The following is a 20,987-nucleotide window of genomic DNA, read 5'->3' on the forward strand; positions in this document are numbered from 1 at the left end:
TACATCATTGTGGACTTATGTGGAAGAATCTTTCAATCTTTGTTCAGTAAAAATATTGAAATTTATGATGAAAAGTGTTTTGATCAGTTTTCAAGTTTAAAGAAGAAATCCCAGCCACTTGTGATGGGAAATCTGAACCAAGCCAGAAGAAATGGTGCAAGTACATTGAGTTGTCTATTAGTGAAGAACAGTTTAGTGAATCAGTTGAAATTGCACATTTTTTCTTTGAAGTGGCAGTCCATAATGGTTGTGTTGAGAGGTTGTTCTCCTTAATACAACCACAGTGGGCAAAGGAGAGAAACATACTGACAGTCAAATGTGTAAAATTGTGCCAACAAAAGACAGCAAATTGAAAAATTCTCTGGCAAAGAAAACTGAGGGACTTGGAGAATCGTATTGAGAACTATTTTAGAGTGTGATGAAATCTTTGGCATTGTAAATGGTGAGCTGGTTAAGCCAGAAGAAAGTGAACAAAATCATGACACCAATCTTGCTGAATAGACCGAGGCTAAAGCAGAAGCAAGGAAATGGATAATTCTGTCACTTGATGCCAAGTCATTACTTTGTATTAGGGAATACAAGACTGCTGAATGGTTTTGGGGTAAGCTGTATAAAATTATGATGGTCACTCAACTGAAAACCTTGATGCACCTACACACAAATTTCATAAAACTGTGTGGGAAGCATGACTTTTGCAAAATTTTACCATAGAGTTCGATTACATGTATGAGGTCCGTTCAAAAAATTCCAAAACTTTGTCCACAAAATTTTTCTAAGCTTGCCTTTTACTTACTCTGCATGGTCTCCTTCGAAATACTATCGTCCACAATTGATACACTGCTGCCAATGCTATTTCCACTTCCAGAAACAGTCTTGGCACACCTCTTACTGGATCGCATGAAGCCCCATCTGTGAATTTTTAAAATCTCATCTATTGTTGCAAATCCTCATTCTTTCAATGTGGAAATAAAGAAGAGTCCACAGGAGCTAGGTCTGGAGAGTACAGAGGATGATGCAGCACAGTGCTTTTGTTTTTTGTGCAGTAGTCACACACCAACAGGGATGAATGTGCCGGTGCATTATTGTGATGCAAGAGCCATGAATTGTCTTGCCACATTTCATTGCGTGGGAAGAACACCTGTTGAGAGCCAGCATATGAACTGTGGTCTTTTCCTGAGGCATATGTAGGGTGAAGCAATATGTTGATTGACCTTATACGAACATACAGTCTTCAGAATTTTAACAGTAAACCACTCCATCAAGTACAATGTCTTTCTGATAATGTCTGCCAGTGACAATGACTGCGCTTTTCTTTGATGCTTTTGTGCTTGTAAAATCAAACCATAACAAAATGTGCTACTCTACTTCTTCTGTGTTTTGTATTTCACTACAATTTTGTCACATTGTGACTTTTCGATATGTATGAACAACCCCAAGAAGCATGTGATGTTATCACTACATTGTGTGTGTGTAACTTGCTCTCTATCAAGAATGGCATGTGGCGTTATATTTGCTAATCATCTAGTCACAAACCTGGTTTGATATCCTGTAAGCCTGTATTTTATTTAGCAGGTGACTGTGCATAACTGTGTTAAACACCTTCTGAAAGTCAAGGACTGTGACATCGACCCGGGCACAGGTGCCTACATCCTTTTGGGTCTTGAGGATGAGCAAAGTGACCTTGCTTTTACAAGATCATAGTTTACGGTACTGTGCTGATTCCTATAGAGGAGGTTATCAGTCTCAAGGAATGTCATGTTTAAGCATTAAGTTCGTTTCAAAGACTGACATTGCCTATACTTGTATGCATTTCCTTGACAACCCTTCTTGAATCTGCAAATGACATGCACATTTTACAATCACTTGGAACACTTTGTTCTTCCAACAACCAATGATAGAATGCTGCTAGAAGAGGAGAAAAGTTCCTTCGCTCTCTCTGCACAATTAAATAGGTTGCCTTTCATCTGTTAAACACTTTTAGTTGTTATCCTGCCATAAAGACACTTATTCTGTTATGTAATTTTGGATTTCATGTGTTAGCTGAAAAGAGTAACTGTAGTACGACCTTCATCCATGAAATATTTTTGGGGAAAGATATGTAGTATTTCAGCCTTCTTTGTGTTATCTTCCATTTCTATTCGAGTATGGCCATTGTATTACTGGATGGCTTTCATCCATTCACTGACGTCTTAGAAGGTTTTGTTACATCAGTAGGCAGAAATTTGCCTTTGATTTTGTTGAATGCTTTTGCATGGTTCTCTTTGTGCTCGTTTCACTTTCGTTTGTCAGCTAGGCTTTGTTTGCATTTAAACCTGGGGTAAGAGTTCTTTCCTTTCAGAGTAACTGTCTAAGAGGGTGGTTCTTTCACACCATTCACAACTTTGTGTATTGTACTGTACTCTCGATTGTGGTCTATTTGCACTTAGCTTTTACAGTTCTGACGAAAAAATTTTGATGTTAATTGCTCAAGTAAATGGAACTCTGTTTCTAGTTGTACTAAATAGAAGTTCTTTCTACTTATCTTAACATTATTGTTGACAACTTATGATCAGTGATGCTGTAAGTGGCCTTTCATTATCAAATCACTGCCCTTTGTTACATGAATGAAAAAGTTCAGACCTCCCTGGAACTGTGAAATCTAAGACAGTACCCTCACAAGTTGTTCTCTCAGTGATTGCTCAAGGTAATTTTCACATAACACATTCAAAATAATACCATGTAGAAGACTCCCCTCTAATGATCAGAAATGTTAGGCACATCCTTCTTTCCCTTCATCTCCTGCGACAGGGTACCAATAAAAGCACCTGATTACTCTACTGACCTTGTCTAACATCTAACTCCAAACAAATTATTTTGGATTCAGAATCGTTACTAACTTCACTACGTATTATTAAATTATTTATATCCATTAAACACACTCTCGCCACTGGGGTTCAACATTTTTGTGATACATAATCTAATTGTAATTACGGATATCACTGCCCTTCACTTCACTTCAGCCAGCTTTTGTTCCAAGAGCTGTGTGGACCTTATTACCATTTATAAGTCAATACATTATTTTTCATCAGATGTGAGAAGGGATCCTCTCTCCTACAAAACCTACATGTGCACTCTGAAACCCTAGTAGCCACTTTCTGTGTGTACTGCACACGTCATATATTAAGGGGAGTCCAATTCTCCACCAAAAAGCGGAGCCCGGGACGTCAAAATGTAAGACTGTCACGGTGTGAGAGCCTCCCATATAAACAATCCTATTGGCTCCAAACCAGAGGGCTGTGATTGGTTCAGGAGATGAGGCTGCAAAATACTAGATCAGCTTCTACACTATATGTGAGGCTGTCTGTCTTAACTGACCAGCCAGCCACCTATGACAATGGCCTCAAAAACTTGTATAAATTGGGTCCAGCATAGTGCACACTTCTGCTGATATTCAGTTACCTGTATCTCCTAACCAGCTGATTAAATTGGTTCATTTTTTACGTACTGCACCAATATCAAGAGCTCAGATGCTAAACCAATCCTAAGCAAAGAAGGTAAAGCTGAAAGATGGAAGGAGTATACAGAGTGCCTATACAGGGGAGATGAACTTGAAAGCAATCTTATAAAAACGGAAGTGGACGTTGATGGTGAGATGGGTGGTATGATACTGTGAGGAGAATTTGACAGAGCCCTGAAAGATCTAAGTAAAAAAAAGGCCCCAAGGGTAGACGATATTCCGTCAGAACTACTGACAGCCTTGGGAGAGCCAGCCACGACAACTCTTCCTCATGGTGTGCAGGATGTACCCTCAGACTTCAAGAAGAATATAACAACTCCAATTCCAAATAAATCAGTTGCTGACAAGTGTGCAAATTACTGAAGTCATGGTTGCAACATATTAACACAAATTCTTTACAGAAGAATGGAAAAACTGGTAGAAGCCGACTTCAGGGAAAATCATTTTGGATTCTGGAGAAACGTAGGAACATGTGAGGCAGTACTGACCATACAACGTATCTTAAGAAAAGGTTAATCTACATTTATAGTACTTGCAGACTTTAAGAAAACTTTTGAAAATGTCGACTAGAATTCTCTGTTTAAAATTCTGAAGGTAGCAGGGGTAAGATACAGGGAGCAATGGAACACGCATATTGAACAAGCAGTAAAGGAAACCAAAGAAAAATTTCGAATAGGAATTAAAGTTTAGGGAGAAGAAATAAAAACATTGCGGTTTCCCAAGGACATTGTAGTTCTGTCGGAGACAGCAAAGGACTTGGAAGAGCAGCTGAACTGAGTGGACAGTGTCTTGAAAGGATGAACATCAACAAAAACAAAATGAGGACAATGGAATGTAGCCAAATTAAATGATGTGATGCTAAGGGAATGAGATTATGAAATAAGACACTTAAAGTAGTAGATGACTTCTGCTATTTGGGCAGCAAAATAACTGATGATGGCCAGAGTAGAGAGAATATAAAATGTAGACTGACAATGGAAAGAAAAGTGTTTCTGAAGACGGAAATTTGTCAACATCAAGTGTTAGGAAGTCTTTTCTGGGGGTATTTGTCAGAAGTGTGCCATGTATGGAAGTGTAACATGGACAGTATACAGTTTACACAAAAAGAGAACAGAAACTTTTGAAATGTGGTGTTACAGAAGAGTGCTGAAGGTTAGGCGGGTCGATCATGTAACTAATCAGGAAGCACTGAAGAGAATTGGGGAGACAAGAAATTTGTGGCACAACTTGTCCAAAAGAAGGAATCAGTTGACAAGACACATTCTGAGACATCAAGGGATCACCAATTTGGTATTGGAGGGAATTATGTGAGGTAAAAATCGTAGAGGGAGAGGCGACCAAGAGAGAATACAGTCAGCAGATTTAGAAAGATGAGGGTTGCAGTAGTTATTTGGTGATGAAGAGGCTCACACAGGATAGAGTAGTATGGAGACCTGCATCAAACCAAACTTTAGACTGAAAACAAAAACAACAACAACAGCAAATTATTCATATTATTTATCCACTCTGTGGCCGTGCGTGAGCGCTCCATGCTTGAAGCTCACCAAGGACATGTGACTGGTAATGCTGGGGCATTGTTGGCCTAATACCATGTGACAACACTCACTCCAGAGAAAAAAGCTCAGCTTTCAAAATTTCAGAAGCCAGCAGTAAATGAGGAGCACAATATCATTAAGTCATAACATCCAAGACAGTAGTACTCCTTAGAGTGCCTATTGTCAACATTAAACATTTCGTCTCCTGATGGTAAGTCTTTGGTTAGCAATTTTGTCACATAATTTACTGATTTTCATTACAGGAACTCGCAGATATTGGTGTGTCCCATTACCTGTAGTTCATATAAGATGTGCTGCAACATTTGCTGGTGACTGTACCTCACGTTGTCTGCAAGATGTGGTTTCAACAAAAAATGCTCCATTCCACTTCAATATTACCATCTATAAACATATATGTCATCATTGGATTACAAGGAGAGTTCCTGTGATGTGCCTAGTGCAAGAGCTATCTCACTCCAATGATGTTAATTAATTTGTTATTGTACAAAATCCTAACAGAACTGGAAGCGGAACTGGCTTGGTGGGTGACAACTGCCTTTCTCATTGCACAACAGATAATCGGGATATTAGAGAGACTGCAGTGCAAAATTTTCTGCTTCACTGTAATGTGTTCGTCAAGAGTGGTGTTTTTCATTTTGAACACTTGTTATGAGTTGTTGCTATAAGGAATTAAGTTGTTTATGCCAGTTAAAAACACTAACCTATTCTGACCAGTAGCACTTTCTCTGTAATCTGCATAACATGGCCCCAGGATTTGGGCTGCTCTGTAGATGCGAAACAGTAGTCAAAATAACAAGTTTCTGAAGATGTCTTTGCAGCATATTCTATAAGTAACATTATCTTCCATATTCTGAAAATTTTATCCTAATAAATGAAGTATTCAAACAAATGATCCCATAACTCATAAGAAAATATAAATATGCAAAAAAACTATCTTAATAACAAAATCACATATAGTTGTAATTATATTTACTGTAAATGTAGCTGAACTTGTGCATCTTAATAATTTCTATACATGGGTTTTCCAGTTGACCTATAGTCATAAAAACTGAATACTGTCTGTCTGTCTTGCATTTAATTGTTTGAATAGATTATATTTATAGCTTGTGGAGTTCCATGCGAAGTATTTCAGTATATGTACACAATCTTATCAAAATTTAATTATAATCCATTTCAGTTGAACCACCTACTCATGTTTCCAAATATTTCATTAACTGTATTTTCAGCAAGAGAACTGGTACAATCTTTTTATTCTTATATACAGGCTGGTCCATTGATCATGACCAGGCCAAATATCTCATGAAATAAGCATCAAATGAAAAAACTACCAAGAACGAAACTTGTCTATCTTGAAGGGGGAAACCAGATGGCGCTATGGTTGGCCCGCTAGATGGCGCTGCCATAGGTCACAAATGGATATCGAATGCATTTTTTTACTACATATTCTTGTAGTACGTAAAGAAATATGAATGTTTTAGTTGGTGCTGTAATAGTCACAAACATATAGCTCACAATTTTAGACGAACAGTTGGCAGGTTTTTTAAATTAAAATACAGAACATAGGTACGTTTGAACATTTTATTTCGGTTGTTCCAATGTGATACATGTTGTTAACTTATCATTTCTGAGAACGCATGCTGTTACAGCGTGATTACCTGTAAATACCACATTAATGCAATAATGCTCAAAATGATGTCTGTCAACCTCAATGCATATGGCAATATGTGTAACAACATTCCTCTCAACAGCGAGTAGTTCGCCTTCCGTAATGTTCGCACATACAATGACAATGCACTGACTGTCGGGCGTTGTTGGTGGATCACAATAGCGAATATCCTTCAACTTTCCTCACAGAAACAAATCTGGGGACGTCAGATCGGTGAACATGTGGGCCATGGCATGGTGCTTTGACGATCAATCCACCTGTCATGAAATATGCTATTCAATACCGCTTCAACCGCACGCGAGCTATGTGCCGGACATCCATCATGTTGGAAGTACATCGCCATTCTGTCATGCAGTGAAACATCTTGTAGTAACATAGGTAGAACATTACGTAGGAAATCAGCATACATTGCACCATTTAGATTGCCATTGATAAAATGGGGGCCAATTATCCTTCCTCTCATAATGCCGCACCATACATTAATCCGCCGAGGTCGCTGATGTTCCACTTGTCGCAGCCATTGCGGATTTTCCGTTGCCCAATAGTGCATATTATGCCGGTTTACCAACACTGTTGGTGAATGACGCTTCGTCGCTAAATAGAAAGCGAGCAGAAAATCTGTCATCGTCCCATAATTTCTCTTGTGCCCAGTGGCAGAACTGTACACGACGTTCAGAGTCGTCGCCATGCAATTCTTGGTGCATAGAAATATGGTACGGGTGCAATCGATGTTGATGTAGCATTCTCAACACCGACGTTTTTGAGATTTCCGATTCACACGCAATTTGTCTGCTATTGATGTGCGGATTAGCCGCGACAGCAGCTAAAACACCTACTTGGGCATCATCATTTGTTGCAGGTCATGGTTGACATATCACATGTGGCTGAGCACTTCCTCTTTCCTTAAATAACATAACAATCCAATGAATGGTCCGGACACTTGGGTGATGTTGTACAGGATACCAAGCAGCATACATAGCAAATGCCCATTGGGCATTTTGATCAAAATAGCCATACATCAACACGATATCGACCTTTTCCGCAATTGGTAAATGGTCCATTTTAACACGGGTAATGTATCATGAAGCAAATACCGTCCACACTGGCAGAATGTTACATGATACCACGTACTCATATGTTTGTAACTATTACAGCGCCATCTATCACAAAGCGAAAAAAAGTGGTCCAACTAAAACATTCATATTTCTTTATGTACTACACAAATATGTAATAAAAAATGGGGGTTCCTATATCCGTTTGACCTACGGCAGCGCCATCTAGCGGGCCAACCATAGCGCCATCTGGTTTCCCCCTTCAAGCTAGACAAGTTTCGTTGTTTGTAATATTTTCGTTTGTGCTTATTTCGCGAGATATTTGGCCAGGTCCCGATCAATGGACCTCCCTGTATGCATCACTGGCAAACATTTTCATCTTTTGACACTGCAGATGGAACTTTCTTTTCTTTATGAATGATACAACAGATGACTCATAATGGCACTCTGCAGTACACCAGACCTGATTCTTGCAAATGTGGAGTGCCTATTGTAATGCGACTATCCGAGAACATGCGCACACTGTTTCCGTTGTACAGGCAAGATAAAAACTATGAACTTGCAGTATCTACTATTTCATAACAATTTAACTTTAGTAAGACAATATCATGACTTACACAACAAATGTGTAACTTGGTCACAAATTCTCAATGGGAATAATTTCTGATTTATTTTGATTCTAGTATATCTTAAGTCAAAGAAAATTCGCGTGACAAATGTTTAAAATCTGATTTGTTAGCCACTAAGATTTTTTTCTGTAACATGTTTTCATAGGTTTCATTTTTCATGATGATCTCAATTTTTAAAGCACCTGGTAATAACAAGATGGATCTGTAATTCTTTACTATTGTTTTATCCCCCTTTTTGCTAAGCTAGTTGGAGGTAAAAAGTAGCAGCCTAGTCTTCCACTGGAACAGATTTTCTGATTTATCCGCATACAGTATTATTCTAGGAATGTAATGGTTGAAATTATTCAGCACTATGTCAAATTTTTACAAATATTACATATATTTTTAGGAAATTTAATATGAAATGGAGCTGAGCAGCTATACATGTTACCTAAATGACATCATAAATATGACTACCAGGATGACATTAAGTTTAAAGTAACAATATCTCTCTGCAACATTGACAAAGTCTACCCTCGTATAATTGCACTTTCTGCCTAGAATTCACAGCTTCACCATTCATTTCACCTTACATGTCTTTTCAGTCTAATTGCCACAGTGGATGTTACTTACCAGTAAACTAGAATCCCCCCCCCCCCCCCCCCAACTACTCCACAGCATTTTTGCAGTTTAAATTACTCTCGTGATGTCCTGCTGTCTCCAAAGCTCCTTCCTCATTAATATGACAAATGAAAATATTAATGTATTTTTTTTTCACTGAATGCAGAGTGTTTTTTCTGGGAAATCATTAAAGTACAGTTTTTTTATTTTTTTCTAAGTGAAAATATGTATAGTGACAACACAGAACATTTGATAGGATGACTGAGTCGGGCTAAAATTATCTGCCTGCACTTAAGACATCATCTTGTCTTCGTAATGGTACTACTCTAACAGTTGACCTCTGTGTTGAGTTTGAGACAAAGGGGGAGTAACAACGTGCTGATAACGTCACTTACTCTTTGAGGTATGATCAAATAACTCACTTTGTAGAGTATTTCTCACAGAAACCTGATTTCAAATTTGAATTCTGGTTTATCAGGCAGTCTTAATCTTTTGTGAACATACAAATGCTGCAATGTTCAGTGGTAAATAATTATGAAAATGCAGGACATTGGATGTCTTGAAAGGTTTTTCTTCAATCTACTACCAAGAAGTAAAACAGGATTTAAGGAAGACAATGTCTGTATTAATAAAAGTAAATTACATAACAAATCTAACTTCTGTTATTTTTAATGCATATTATATTTATAATCATAATAAAAAACAACGACATAAATTGGAATTGTACAGAAAAATTACTGTTAAGTATCCAAGTTTGCACTGACAAACACGATGCAGCAGAAAAAATAAGATTTGCATATCACTGGCCAGATATGCTCCCCTTGCTGCAACTGTACAGCAAGTAAGTTTTCTGGCCGCTTCAAAATTGAATATCTGATTAACAAAGGTAACAAGGAAAACAACGAATATAAATGAGACATTTAAAATATAAAATTATCTTTTGAGACACAGAAGAGAGCTGTGCAAGTAACATTAATCATTTATAATACAACGTCTGAAAAATTACTGTTGATATGTTTTTAATTTATAACTTAATTATAAATATTAACATGAGCAGTTATAAATAAATCACATCACTTTCCTGCCAAAAAATGGAACTTCTACATGTGGCATGTTATTTACTTAAAGAAATAAAAATATAAAATTCTAAAATAAAAGCTCATTGAACGCTTCCTCCATCTTTTTTTTTTTTTAACTTGTGCTTCAGACCAAAATAAATCACTGAAATCACAACAAACCCGCCACGAAGATTAAGTTATAATAATCTGTTTTCTGTGGAACCTTCGTACTTCTAGGCATACCACATCAAATTATCACACATGTACGGCACCTCGAACATCGTATCTCACAATACACTTCACAACACTGTGCTGGCCATGCACAGGAACTATTAATCATGTCTCATATTTCACAGACGTAAAAACTGCAAATGTGTTTCACGATACTAGATTTCCTCACACAGTCTGAGGTAGTGGTTTTCACTTTATAGTTCCACTACTATAACAACTTTCACATGCACTGTTATTGCATTATTTTTACATGTTTATAATCAATCAATCATATTGAGTTTAATTACAATATTCACAAGATTTAAAAAAGTTATTCAACAATTAACATCAGCTTTGTTCCCTAATCTTTTGTCACTGTGTACAACAAAGCTTTGAGACGGTATTAGGCATAAAGTTGGAACTCTCATGAGCAAAATGTAAATGAGTTCTATAAAAGTACTGTAATTACCTTAGAATTGGAGCATTGCATTGTTGCATTGTATACCAAGGACAGAAAGTTTATAACAAATCAGTTGGGTGCAGCAGTAAACAGCTAGATAGCACCTGCAAGTACTTCTAAATTAGTTTAGTGAAATTAGTGAATTCGAAATGCTGCCCAAACTCACTAGGACTCATTACCTCATTTACACTAGACTGATCTGTAATTACATCTTTTATACCATACTCTTACAAGTCAATGAAAGTATGAAACAAAAATCTAGACCAATTAGGTCATAAAAATGCAGCCATTGTATTGATAAATGTTTATACAGTGTAGTCACTCCTGGTTAAACACAAATAAAGGTAAAATGATATGATGCATTAACTGAATTCTAACAAATGTAATCAAGTATATACAGCTATCAAGAATGCTGCTTTACATGCGTAACTGAAAGGCCCTTACACACTGTGGCAATGAAATCATATTTTTTTCCTTCACTAACCTCAAAACCTTAAGTGAAGCAATGTCAACAGCAATAACGAACTGAAGTATTTATTAATATTTGAAAGGAACATGAGTTGAAGCACTGGGTATGGATACTTATGGATTATAATATTCTGTGACTGATATCTTGTCCCCAGATAAGGCACTACTGATTTGTATACTGGCTCACATTCACAATATAAGTAATATACTCTTCCATTCATTTGCTGTTAAAAAAAATGAAAAGCTGACATCTGGCATTGCTACTCACAGTTGCAAAATATAACAATAAAAATTAGTAGGTCATTGTTACAAAAAAATGAAACACACTTAATGTTTTTGACTGTTCTTAAAACCACATTAAACAATAAATAAGCTTAACAAAAAAGGGAAATAAAGTATGAAATCAGACTCCCTTGACTGATAAAATGATAGCATACTACCTAGCAATATGTACCAATCATTAAATTCACATTTTTATTCCAAAATGTTTTGTTCTCGATTTCTGTTCAGTGTCTAAAAACACAGCCACAGAAGAAAAATGTTTATAAATGATGAAACACGATGTAGAAAAATTAAATTAATAAAATAAAACAATATTGACTGACAGATATTGACATAATACTCCAATACTAAGATAATAAATGTCGCCTTGTTTCTTTCTTCCATAAGGCTGACTTCTGTTCTCAAAATTCTGAACTATCCGATATAAACTTATCGTTTTTGACACAAGAGATTGAATACGACTTAAGAGGAGGCTGCCCCTTGAGTAGTGACCAAATAACTGGGATGGGATGCTGCAGTAGCAGTAGCACCAGCCAATTTTCATAATGTACAAGTTCATTAATGTTTCAGCAGTCTATCAATGACAAACACTGAACAAGGCTTCTCTGCACAGACACTGTGCAATATAAATGAGCGTTTCCTTGAAGCCTTTGCACAGATGAAAAAGCCATGATTTTGAATGCACTATGTTTCATGGTGAATCATTCTTTCCTAATAAAAGACCGTCCACTGCAAAAGAAAAGAACACAATGGTAAGAGAAAATATATAGTTAAATCTCTCTCTCTCTCTCTCTCTCTCTCTCTCTCTCTCTCACACACACACACACACACACACACACACACACACACACACACGAGAGAGAGAGAGAGAGACAGAGAGATTTTCTATGCCAAAGGAAAGTTATAAAACTAAACAATAAATGTGGCCTTTATGTCCTATACAAACACATGTTAAGGCAATGTCTGTAGCAGATACTGTAACAATGACAGAATTGCATACAAAAAAATGCAATAAATTGACTCAAAATTTGTTCTAGACAAAATCCGATACGGTGGAAGAAGGTGGAGAAAGACAAAGTAGAAAATTACAGCACACGCGTAACAGTGTCGCATCTACCACAAGACGCAGCCTTATCGAAGGCACCTTCAGTGCCAGGCAGGAGGGTTTGCATGCTCCAGTCAAGGGCTCTGCCAGTGGAAACATAGCTAATGGCAGCGTTACCCAAGCCAGCAAGCCTCGAAAGAGGATCAGATGAATCATGTCTTAGGTAGGGTAAAGGAGACTTTATAAGTGAAAGGAAGCCAACCTCTCTAGGGGAATAAACTCCCAAGGAAAAAATCCTACTTCTCCAGGTTCAGGGTTGGGTGTGGGTCAAACAATCCCATCTCGTAATATTATTGCAGATACCAAACACTGAACTAGGAAGGATATGGATTACAAGATGATGACACAGCAAAGAAAAAGGTTAACAAGAAGGAATATGGATATCATGATACCCATCTGGAATGTGACAAAACTGAAGAGAGACCAAACAAATTGTGAGAAATCAGCAAGGAAATGGGTAAGAATAGAATAAAAATAGCTGTGCTACAATAAATAAAATGGAAAAGACAGGGAGCAATCACATTGGAGAAATATATTCTGCAGGATAGTGAGTGGAATACAGACCATCATTGTATTGGCTTTCTTATACATAGCTCAATGAAGCCAAATATAATTAGTTTCAAAGCAGTTAGCAACAGGTTGTGTTCTTTAAGAGTTAGGACAATTTTTTTCAATATTACGATGATGTGTGCCTCTGCACCTAACATAGGAATCAAATGAAGATGAGAAGGATGCATTTTACTCCAAACTGGAGGACAAAATGACCAAAGTGCAAAGGCATGATGCAAAAACAATACTTACGGATTTGAAAGTGAAAACTGGAGAAGAAGAAGTGTATAGCAAAACAACAGGAAAATAAAGTTAGGATGAAGTCACTGATGATAACACTAATGCTGACAGACTTCATCAATGGTAAGGAGATGACAAAAGGCACACGGCATCCAACGAAAGATGGAGACACAGATTATTACTTACTGTTAGTGCGGATCAGGTATAGAGAGTCTACAGAATGGCAAGAAACAAAAAGAGTGTGTGTGTGTGTGTGTGTGTGTGTGTGTGTGGGGGGGGGGGGGGGGGGAGGATACAATAAACAAAAAATCTAAATCAAAGAAAAGCAGGAAGAGTACAAAAAGAAATTAGAAGAGATTATGAAGACAAGAATGAGTTCATGGATGGACGGGTATTTGGAAACTATATGGAGGACAGCAAAAACAGCCACCAGTATAGCCGCAGAAGAAGTACTGGAGAGGGCAGAATACCAAAGAGCAGTGAAATGGCTTGATGAGGAATGCTCACTGACAATCCAAGAGAGAAATGAACTGGGGGTGGGGGGGAGAGGAGAGGACAACACCAGTAGTAGAAGACTATAGAGAGAAGGGCAAAAGAGAAGATACATTCTTTAGGGTGAAGGAAAGGAAGTATGAGAGTAGGAAGTATGAGAGTAGGAAGATAGAGTAGTTGGACTAAATGAGGGACAATAAATAGAAATGAAAATTCTATGAAAGATCTAGAGCAATGAAGAGAGGGTTCCAACTGAGAGCAGTCTTAAAAGGATAAGGGTGGAAACCTCATTGGAGATAAAAGCGAAGTTCGGGAAGTTGGCAAGAGTATTTTGCTGAGTTACTTCATGGAACAGGGTCAGCGAACAGAGAGCAAAGAGAGAGAGAGAGAGAGAGAGAGAGAGAGAGAGGAAACCTTGAATGAACAAGAGGAGGAACTGAACTCAGAATTGGAATTAGAGGCAAATGCGAAGACGCAGGAAGCCAAACCATCAGAATTAGAGGAAGTGAAGAATGCAATTAAAAACTTAAAGAATAACTAAGCAGCAGGAGAACACAACATAGAGGCCAAATTATTAAAACATGGGGGAAAGGAGGAGGCAGCTGGTAGTAAATTAATAAAGGAAATATGGATAAAGGAAGAAATTCCTAAGGAATGGAGCATGGGAATAAGCTGCCCATTACATAAGAAAGATGACTGGGCAGAGTGCAGTACTTACCATGGAATTACTTTCTTAGATACAACATGTAGGGTGTTTAGTAAGATTTTAGCTTCTCAGCTATGATACCAGATGGAAATGATACTGGGAGATTATCAGGCTGGATTTAGGAAAAATAGATCCACAACAGACCAGCTATTTTTATTCAGATGAGTGTGAGAGAATATTTATGAATGACAAGCAGCTGCATCAGTTGCACGTTTACTTTAAACAAACATATGACAGCCTAGACAGGGATGAGATTCTATAAACTATGAAGGATTTTAGAATCCCACTAAAATTAGGGAAGTTGACTGAATGACAATGAAAGCAACAGTTTGCAAGATTAGAATAGTGCAAGAGTTGTCAGTAGAATTCCTTGTGGGGAGGGGGCTGCAGCAGGAAATTGTGATCTCTGTGCTCCTCTTTAACTTAGTGCTAGAGAAGGTAATTTGGCAAATGCCAACAAAGCTAGGGGGGCAGAGGTGGTGGTATATGCTGATGACATCCCATTAATTGCAAGGAATATCAGAGCCTTGTAGGGTAATGATGATGCATTGGAAGGAGCAGTGTAGAAGTCCAGAATGGAAACGGATATAGGTAAAACAAAGAATACGATGATGAGAGATCCTAGTGGGAACAGAGGAGACACTGCAATAAAAATAAATGGGAAAGAGTACCAAAGAGTGGAATACCTAGGCCTGATAATACCAGAAGATGATAACACCAGAAGAAATTTGAGAAAGGATAGCTAGTGGAAACCAATGTTGTTGCTTCTTGCAGAATGTATGGATCAGAAAGCTGGGTGGTGACCACAAGGGAGGAAGGCTGGTTACTGAGATGGAAAAATGAAGATTTTGAGAAAGATATTTATGGCAATGGGAGAGGAACGAAGTTGGAAATAAGGACAAACACAGAACTACAGACACTTTTTGGACAGATGAATATTGTAATGAAAATCAAGTAAGGAAGAATAAGATGGGCTGGACATGTACAGAGAATGCCAGAAACTCAAACTGTTAATAAAGTGTTTATAGAGAAGCCCAAATGGAGAAGGAGAAAAAACCCAGGAAAAGGTGGCTTGAAGGTATGGAGGAGCAATGGGAGTCAGGAATTGGAAAAGAAAAATGATGGACAGTGAAGAATAGAGGCAGGTGACAAAGGAGGCCAAGGTTTTACAAGGTCTGTAATGCCAGTCAGTAAGTAAGTAAGTAAGTAAGTAAGTAAGTGTAACAATAGGGCAATAAACTGGGACACAAATGATAAGTCACTATAACACATATAAGCTATTTTAAGGAAGTGACAGTAAAAAATTAAGTTTTTACCTAACAGTTACCACAGAGACAATAGTTAAGTCTAAATGGCAAGGACGCTAGAGAGGAGTATAAAAGAAATTGAATCAAATGGGAAGAACAGAAGAGCCATTAAAAAAAAAAAAAAAAAAATTACATTAGAATATAGTTGACAAGGCAGAGGGAAAAAATGGACACTCCAACCACACAGACAAGAGCCAATGAGGCGAGTAGACAGGATAAATATACCAAATGGGATTGAGTAATGAGAGTTGAAGGATGGAAGTACACTGAAGTGCCAAAGAAACTGGTATAGGCATACGTATTCAAATACAGAGATATGTAAACTGGCAGACTAAAGTGCTGCAGTTGGCAACAGATATATAAGACAACAAGTGTCTGGTGCAGTTGTTAGATTGGTTACTGCTGCTACAATGGCAGGTGATGAAGACTTGAGAGTCTGAATGCGGTGTAATGGCTGGTGCATGAGCAATGGGACACAGCATCTCTGAGGTAGCGAAAAAGTGGGGATTTTCCCATACGACCGTTTCACGAGTGTACCATAAATATCAGGAATCCAGTAAAACTTTAAATCTCCGACATCGGTGGGGCTGCAAAAAGAGCCTGCAAGAATGGGACCAATGACGACTGAAGAAAATCTTTCAACGTGATAGAAGTGCAACCCTTCCGCAAATTGCTACATGTTTCAAAGCTGGGCCATCAACAAATGACAGCATGTGAACCTTTCAATGAAACATCACTGATATGGGCTTTCAGAACTGAAAGCCCACATGCGTACCCTTGATGGCTGCATGGCACAAAGCTTTATGCCTCGCTTGGGCTCGTCAGCACAGACATTCGACTGCTGATGACTGGAAAAATGTTGCCTGGTCGGACAAGCCTCGTTTCAAATTGTATTGAGCAGACGGATGTGTATGGGTAAGCAAACAACCTCATGAATCCACAGACCCTGCATGTCAGCAGAGGACTGTTCAAGCTGGTGGAGGCTCTGTAATGGTGCTGGTTGTTGGGATGTTTAGTGGGGACTAAACAGCTAAGGTCATCAGTTCCACATTCCAAATAAAAAGGCGAGAGAGAAATGCACGAAGCAGGTAAAACCCCAAGGGGAAGGAGACTCCCCCCCAGGCCCTAAAAGAACACAAATGCGGTAAGGAACACTACAGACACGAAGACACCAGACAAAAGGAAACAGAACAAAAGAAGATGACCGGAGACTGGTTGACTGACCACGACAACAAAAAAGGGGAAGAGTCAACCAACCGACTACACACTAAAATCTGCAACCAAATATGAGAGACTCGAGGACAAGAGACACACAAAGGGAAAGTTGCAGGACCACTCTAAATGGAGCCATAAAAAGGACTAGCACGGATAAAATGTAAAACACTGTCAGCCATGGAGGCATTGTCGCATAAAATAAAAGGCAAGGTGCCCGGGAGATTAAAAGACTGCCGAAGGGCGCGCAGTCGGGGACCTCCAATAAAACGTGGGCGACCGTCAGCCGGGACCCACACCGACACAGGGGGGGATCCTCCTGACGCAAAAGATGGCTGTGCGTCAGGTATGTATGGCCGATGCGGAGCTGACACAGGATAACAGACTCCCTGCGAGAAGACCGCAGGGAGGAGCGCCACACATCGGTCGTCTCCTTGACAGCCCGCAGTTTATTTGGGGCTGTCGTGCCACGCCACTCAACAGACCACACCCCAAGCACCTTACGGCACAACACCAGCTGCAGGTCGCGAGCTGTGAGGCCGATCTAAAAAGCTGGGGCGTCGATCGCCCCTTTGGCCATCCTGTCAACACGTTCGTTCCCCGGGATGCCAACATGACCTGGCGTCCAAACCAAGACCACCGAACGACCAGAGCAGCGGGCAATGGCGGAAACAGACTCCTGAATAGAGGACACCAGAGGAGAAGAGGGATAGCAGCGGTCGATGGCCTGAAGGCTGCTCAGGGAGTCACTGCAGATGACGATGGACCTACCTGAGCAGAAACGCATATGCTCAAGAGCGCGCAAGATGGCCACCAGCTCTGCAGTAAAAATACTGCAGCCAGCCGGCAAGGAGCGATGCTCAACATGGGCAGCGTGAGCAAAAGCGTAGGCAGTGCGACCATCAACCAGGGAACCATCAGTGTAGACAGGCTCACAGCCCGGAAATGAGGCGAGGAGCGCAAGAAAACGGCGACGGAGGGCCACAGGCGGAACCGAGTCCTTAGGTCCCTGTGCCAAATCCAGACGGACAGACGGCCGGGACAAACACCAGGGAGGCGTAGGGGTACGGACCCGGAAGGGAGGCAGAAGAGGGAATGACCCCAGTTCCGACAGCAGGGACCGGACGCGGACAGCTACGGAAAGCCCAGACCTAGGTCGCCGTTCGGGCAGATGGAGGACCATGGCAGGGAAAAGCAGGCGACGATTGGGATGGCCTGGCGAGCAATGCACTTGGACAGCATAGTCGGCGAGCAGACGATGGCGGCGAATCCGCAGCGGGGGAACCCCGGCCTCCACCAGTAGACTATCCACGGGGCTAGTGCGAAAAGCGCCAGTGGCAAGCCGAACCCCACAGTGGTGTATGGGGTCTAACAATTTCAACACTGAGGGTGACGCAGACCCATAGGCCAGGCTCCCATAATCAAGCCGGGACTGCACAAGGGCTCTGTACAATCGCAGCAGCGTGCTGCGATCTGCACCCCAAGACGTGTGGCTAAGGCAGCGGAGGGCGTTGAGGTGCCGCCAGCATTTTTGCTTCAGCTGAGTAACATGAGGAACCCATGTGAGGCGGGCATCAAACACGAGTCCCAAGAAGCGGCAAGTGTCCACCACGTCAAGCAGGTGGCCGTCGAGGTAAAGTTCAGGATGAGGGTGGACCGTCCGACGCCTGCAGAAGTGCATAACTCGAGTCTTGGCTGCAGAGAACTGAAAACCATGAGTCAGAGCCCATGATGCTGCCTTGCGAACGGCGACTTGCAGCCTGCGTTCGGCGACTCCCGTAGTCGTGGAGCTAAATGAGATGCAGAAGTCGTCGGCATACAAAGAAGGAGACACCGACGACCCCACGGCTGCAGCCAGGCCATTAATGGCCACTAGAAATAAGGAGACGCTCAACACCGAGCCCTGCGGGACCCCATTTTCCTGTATATAAGAGGAACTAGAGGTGGCACCGACTTGCACCCGGAAAGGGCGGCGCAATAAACAGCTTTGAAGAAAAGCCGGGAGTCGACCACGAAGACCCCACTCATGCAACTTGGCGAGGATATGATGCCTCCATATGGTGTCATACGCCTTCCGCAGATCGAAAAATACAGCAACGAGATGCTGACGTTGGGCAAAGGCCGTACGAATAGCAGATTCCAGCCGCACCAAATTGTCCGTGGCAGACCGGCCCCGACGGAAGCCACCCTGGGATGGAGCGAGGAGACCGCGCGACTCAAGGACCCAACACAAACGCCGCCCCACCATACGTTCGAGCAATTTGCACAAAACGTTGGTGAGGGTAATGGGACGATAGCTGTCCACCACCAGTGGGTCCGCACCGGGCTTCAAGATGGGGACAATAAGACCCTCTCGCCATTGCGACGGGAACACGCCCTCGCTCCAGATGCGGTTAAAGATGGTGAGGATGTGTCTCCGGCAGTCCCTGGAGAGATGCTTCAGCATCTGCGCGTGGATGCAGTCTGGGCCTGGTGCTGTATCAGGGCAATCGGCGAGGGCAGCGAGGAATTCCCTCTCGCTGAAAGGAGCATTGTATTTTTCAGAACGACGCGTGTGGAATGAGAACGGCGTCCGCTCGGCTCGCTCCTTTAGAGAGCGAAAGGCGGGGGGATAGGATGCAGTCGCAGAGCTCTGAGCAAAGTGTGCGGCAAGCTGTTCAGCAATGGCGGCAGCGTCCGTGCAGACAGCGCCGTCCAAGGAGAGCCCAGGGACGCCCATAGGGGTCTGGTATCCGTAAATCAGTCGGATCCGGGACCACACGAGCGAGGGGGAGACATGGGAGCCCAAGGATGAGACATACCTCTCCCAGCACTCCTGCTTATGCCGTGCAATAAGACGATGGGCGAAGGCACGGAGCCTCTTAAAGGTGATGAGGGTCTCAAGAGACGGGTGCCGCCTATGACGCTGGAGAGCCCGCCGACGGTCGCGAATAGCCTCAGCAACCTCCGGCGACCACCAAGGTACAGCCCTCCTCCGAGGGTGGCCAGAAGAACGGGGGATGGCAGCCTCGGCCGCTGAAATGACGGACATGGTTAAAACACGGACCACCTCGTCAATGTCACCCTGTGGGGGAGACTCAATGGTTGCAGCGGAAGTAAAAGCTGGCCAGTCAGCCCTGTGGAGAGCCCAGCGGGGAAAGTGCCCAGAAGAATGACACTGGGGCAGTGACAAATAGATGGGAAAATGGTCACTACCACACAGGTCAGGATGCACTCTCCAGTGGAGGGATGGGACAAGTCCAGGGCTGCAAAGAGAGAGATCGATGGCCGAGAACGAGCCATGGGCCACACTGAAATGCGTGGGAGCACCGGTGTTCAAGAGGCTAAGGTCGAGCTGAGCCAACACATGCTCCACGGCCCGACCGCGGTCATCGGAGACAGTCCCACCCCAGAGAGGGTTGTGGGCATTGAAATCGCCCAGCAACAAGAAAGGTGGCGGCAGCTGGGCTATCAGAGCAGCCAGGACACGCTGCGCGACAGCACCATCCGGTGGAAGGTAAATACTGCAGACGGTAATAGCCTGTGGCGTCCACACCCGAACAGCAACAGCCTCTAAAGCTGTTTGTAGAGGTACAAACTCGCTGTGAAGAGAGTTAAGGACATATATGCAGACGCCACCAGACACCCTTTCATAAGCTGCCCGGTTCTTAAAATAACCCCGATAGCCACGGAGGGCGGGGGTTCGCGTTGCTGGAAACCAAGTTTCCTGCAGAGCAATGCAAAGGAAAGGATGAAGGCTGATAAGTTGGCGGAGCTCAGCTAGATGGTTGAAGAAACCGCTGCAGTTCCACTGGAGGATGGTATTGGCCATAGATGGGAAAGGCGTGAAGGGACTGGGGAGGCAGATTATGCCTCCAGGGCCCCTGCTGCTACTGAGTCACCACCTGTACGACAGCCAG

The 20,987-nt window shown here is 41.7% G+C and overlaps 1 protein-coding gene across 1 annotated transcript in view; it reads right to left on the reverse strand.

The window, feature by feature from the left end:
- Nucleotides 1-9,602: 9,602 nt before the first annotated feature.
- The window catches only part of LOC124595375 (probable actin-related protein 2/3 complex subunit 2), a 59,476-nt gene continuing 48,091 nt past the window's right edge, over nt 9,603-20,987 (reverse strand). Inside the window, exon 7 of the mRNA XM_047134092.1 lies at nt 9,603-12,206. Within this exon, the coding sequence (XP_046990048.1) occupies nt 12,179-12,206 (28 nt within the window). The 3' untranslated portion in view covers nt 9,603-12,178. The remainder of the gene's footprint in view (nt 12,207-20,987) is intronic.

This window comes from Schistocerca americana, chromosome 2, assembly GCF_021461395.2.
Source record: "Schistocerca americana isolate TAMUIC-IGC-003095 chromosome 2, iqSchAmer2.1, whole genome shotgun sequence".
Lineage (NCBI taxonomy): Eukaryota > Metazoa > Arthropoda > Insecta > Orthoptera > Acrididae > Schistocerca > Schistocerca americana.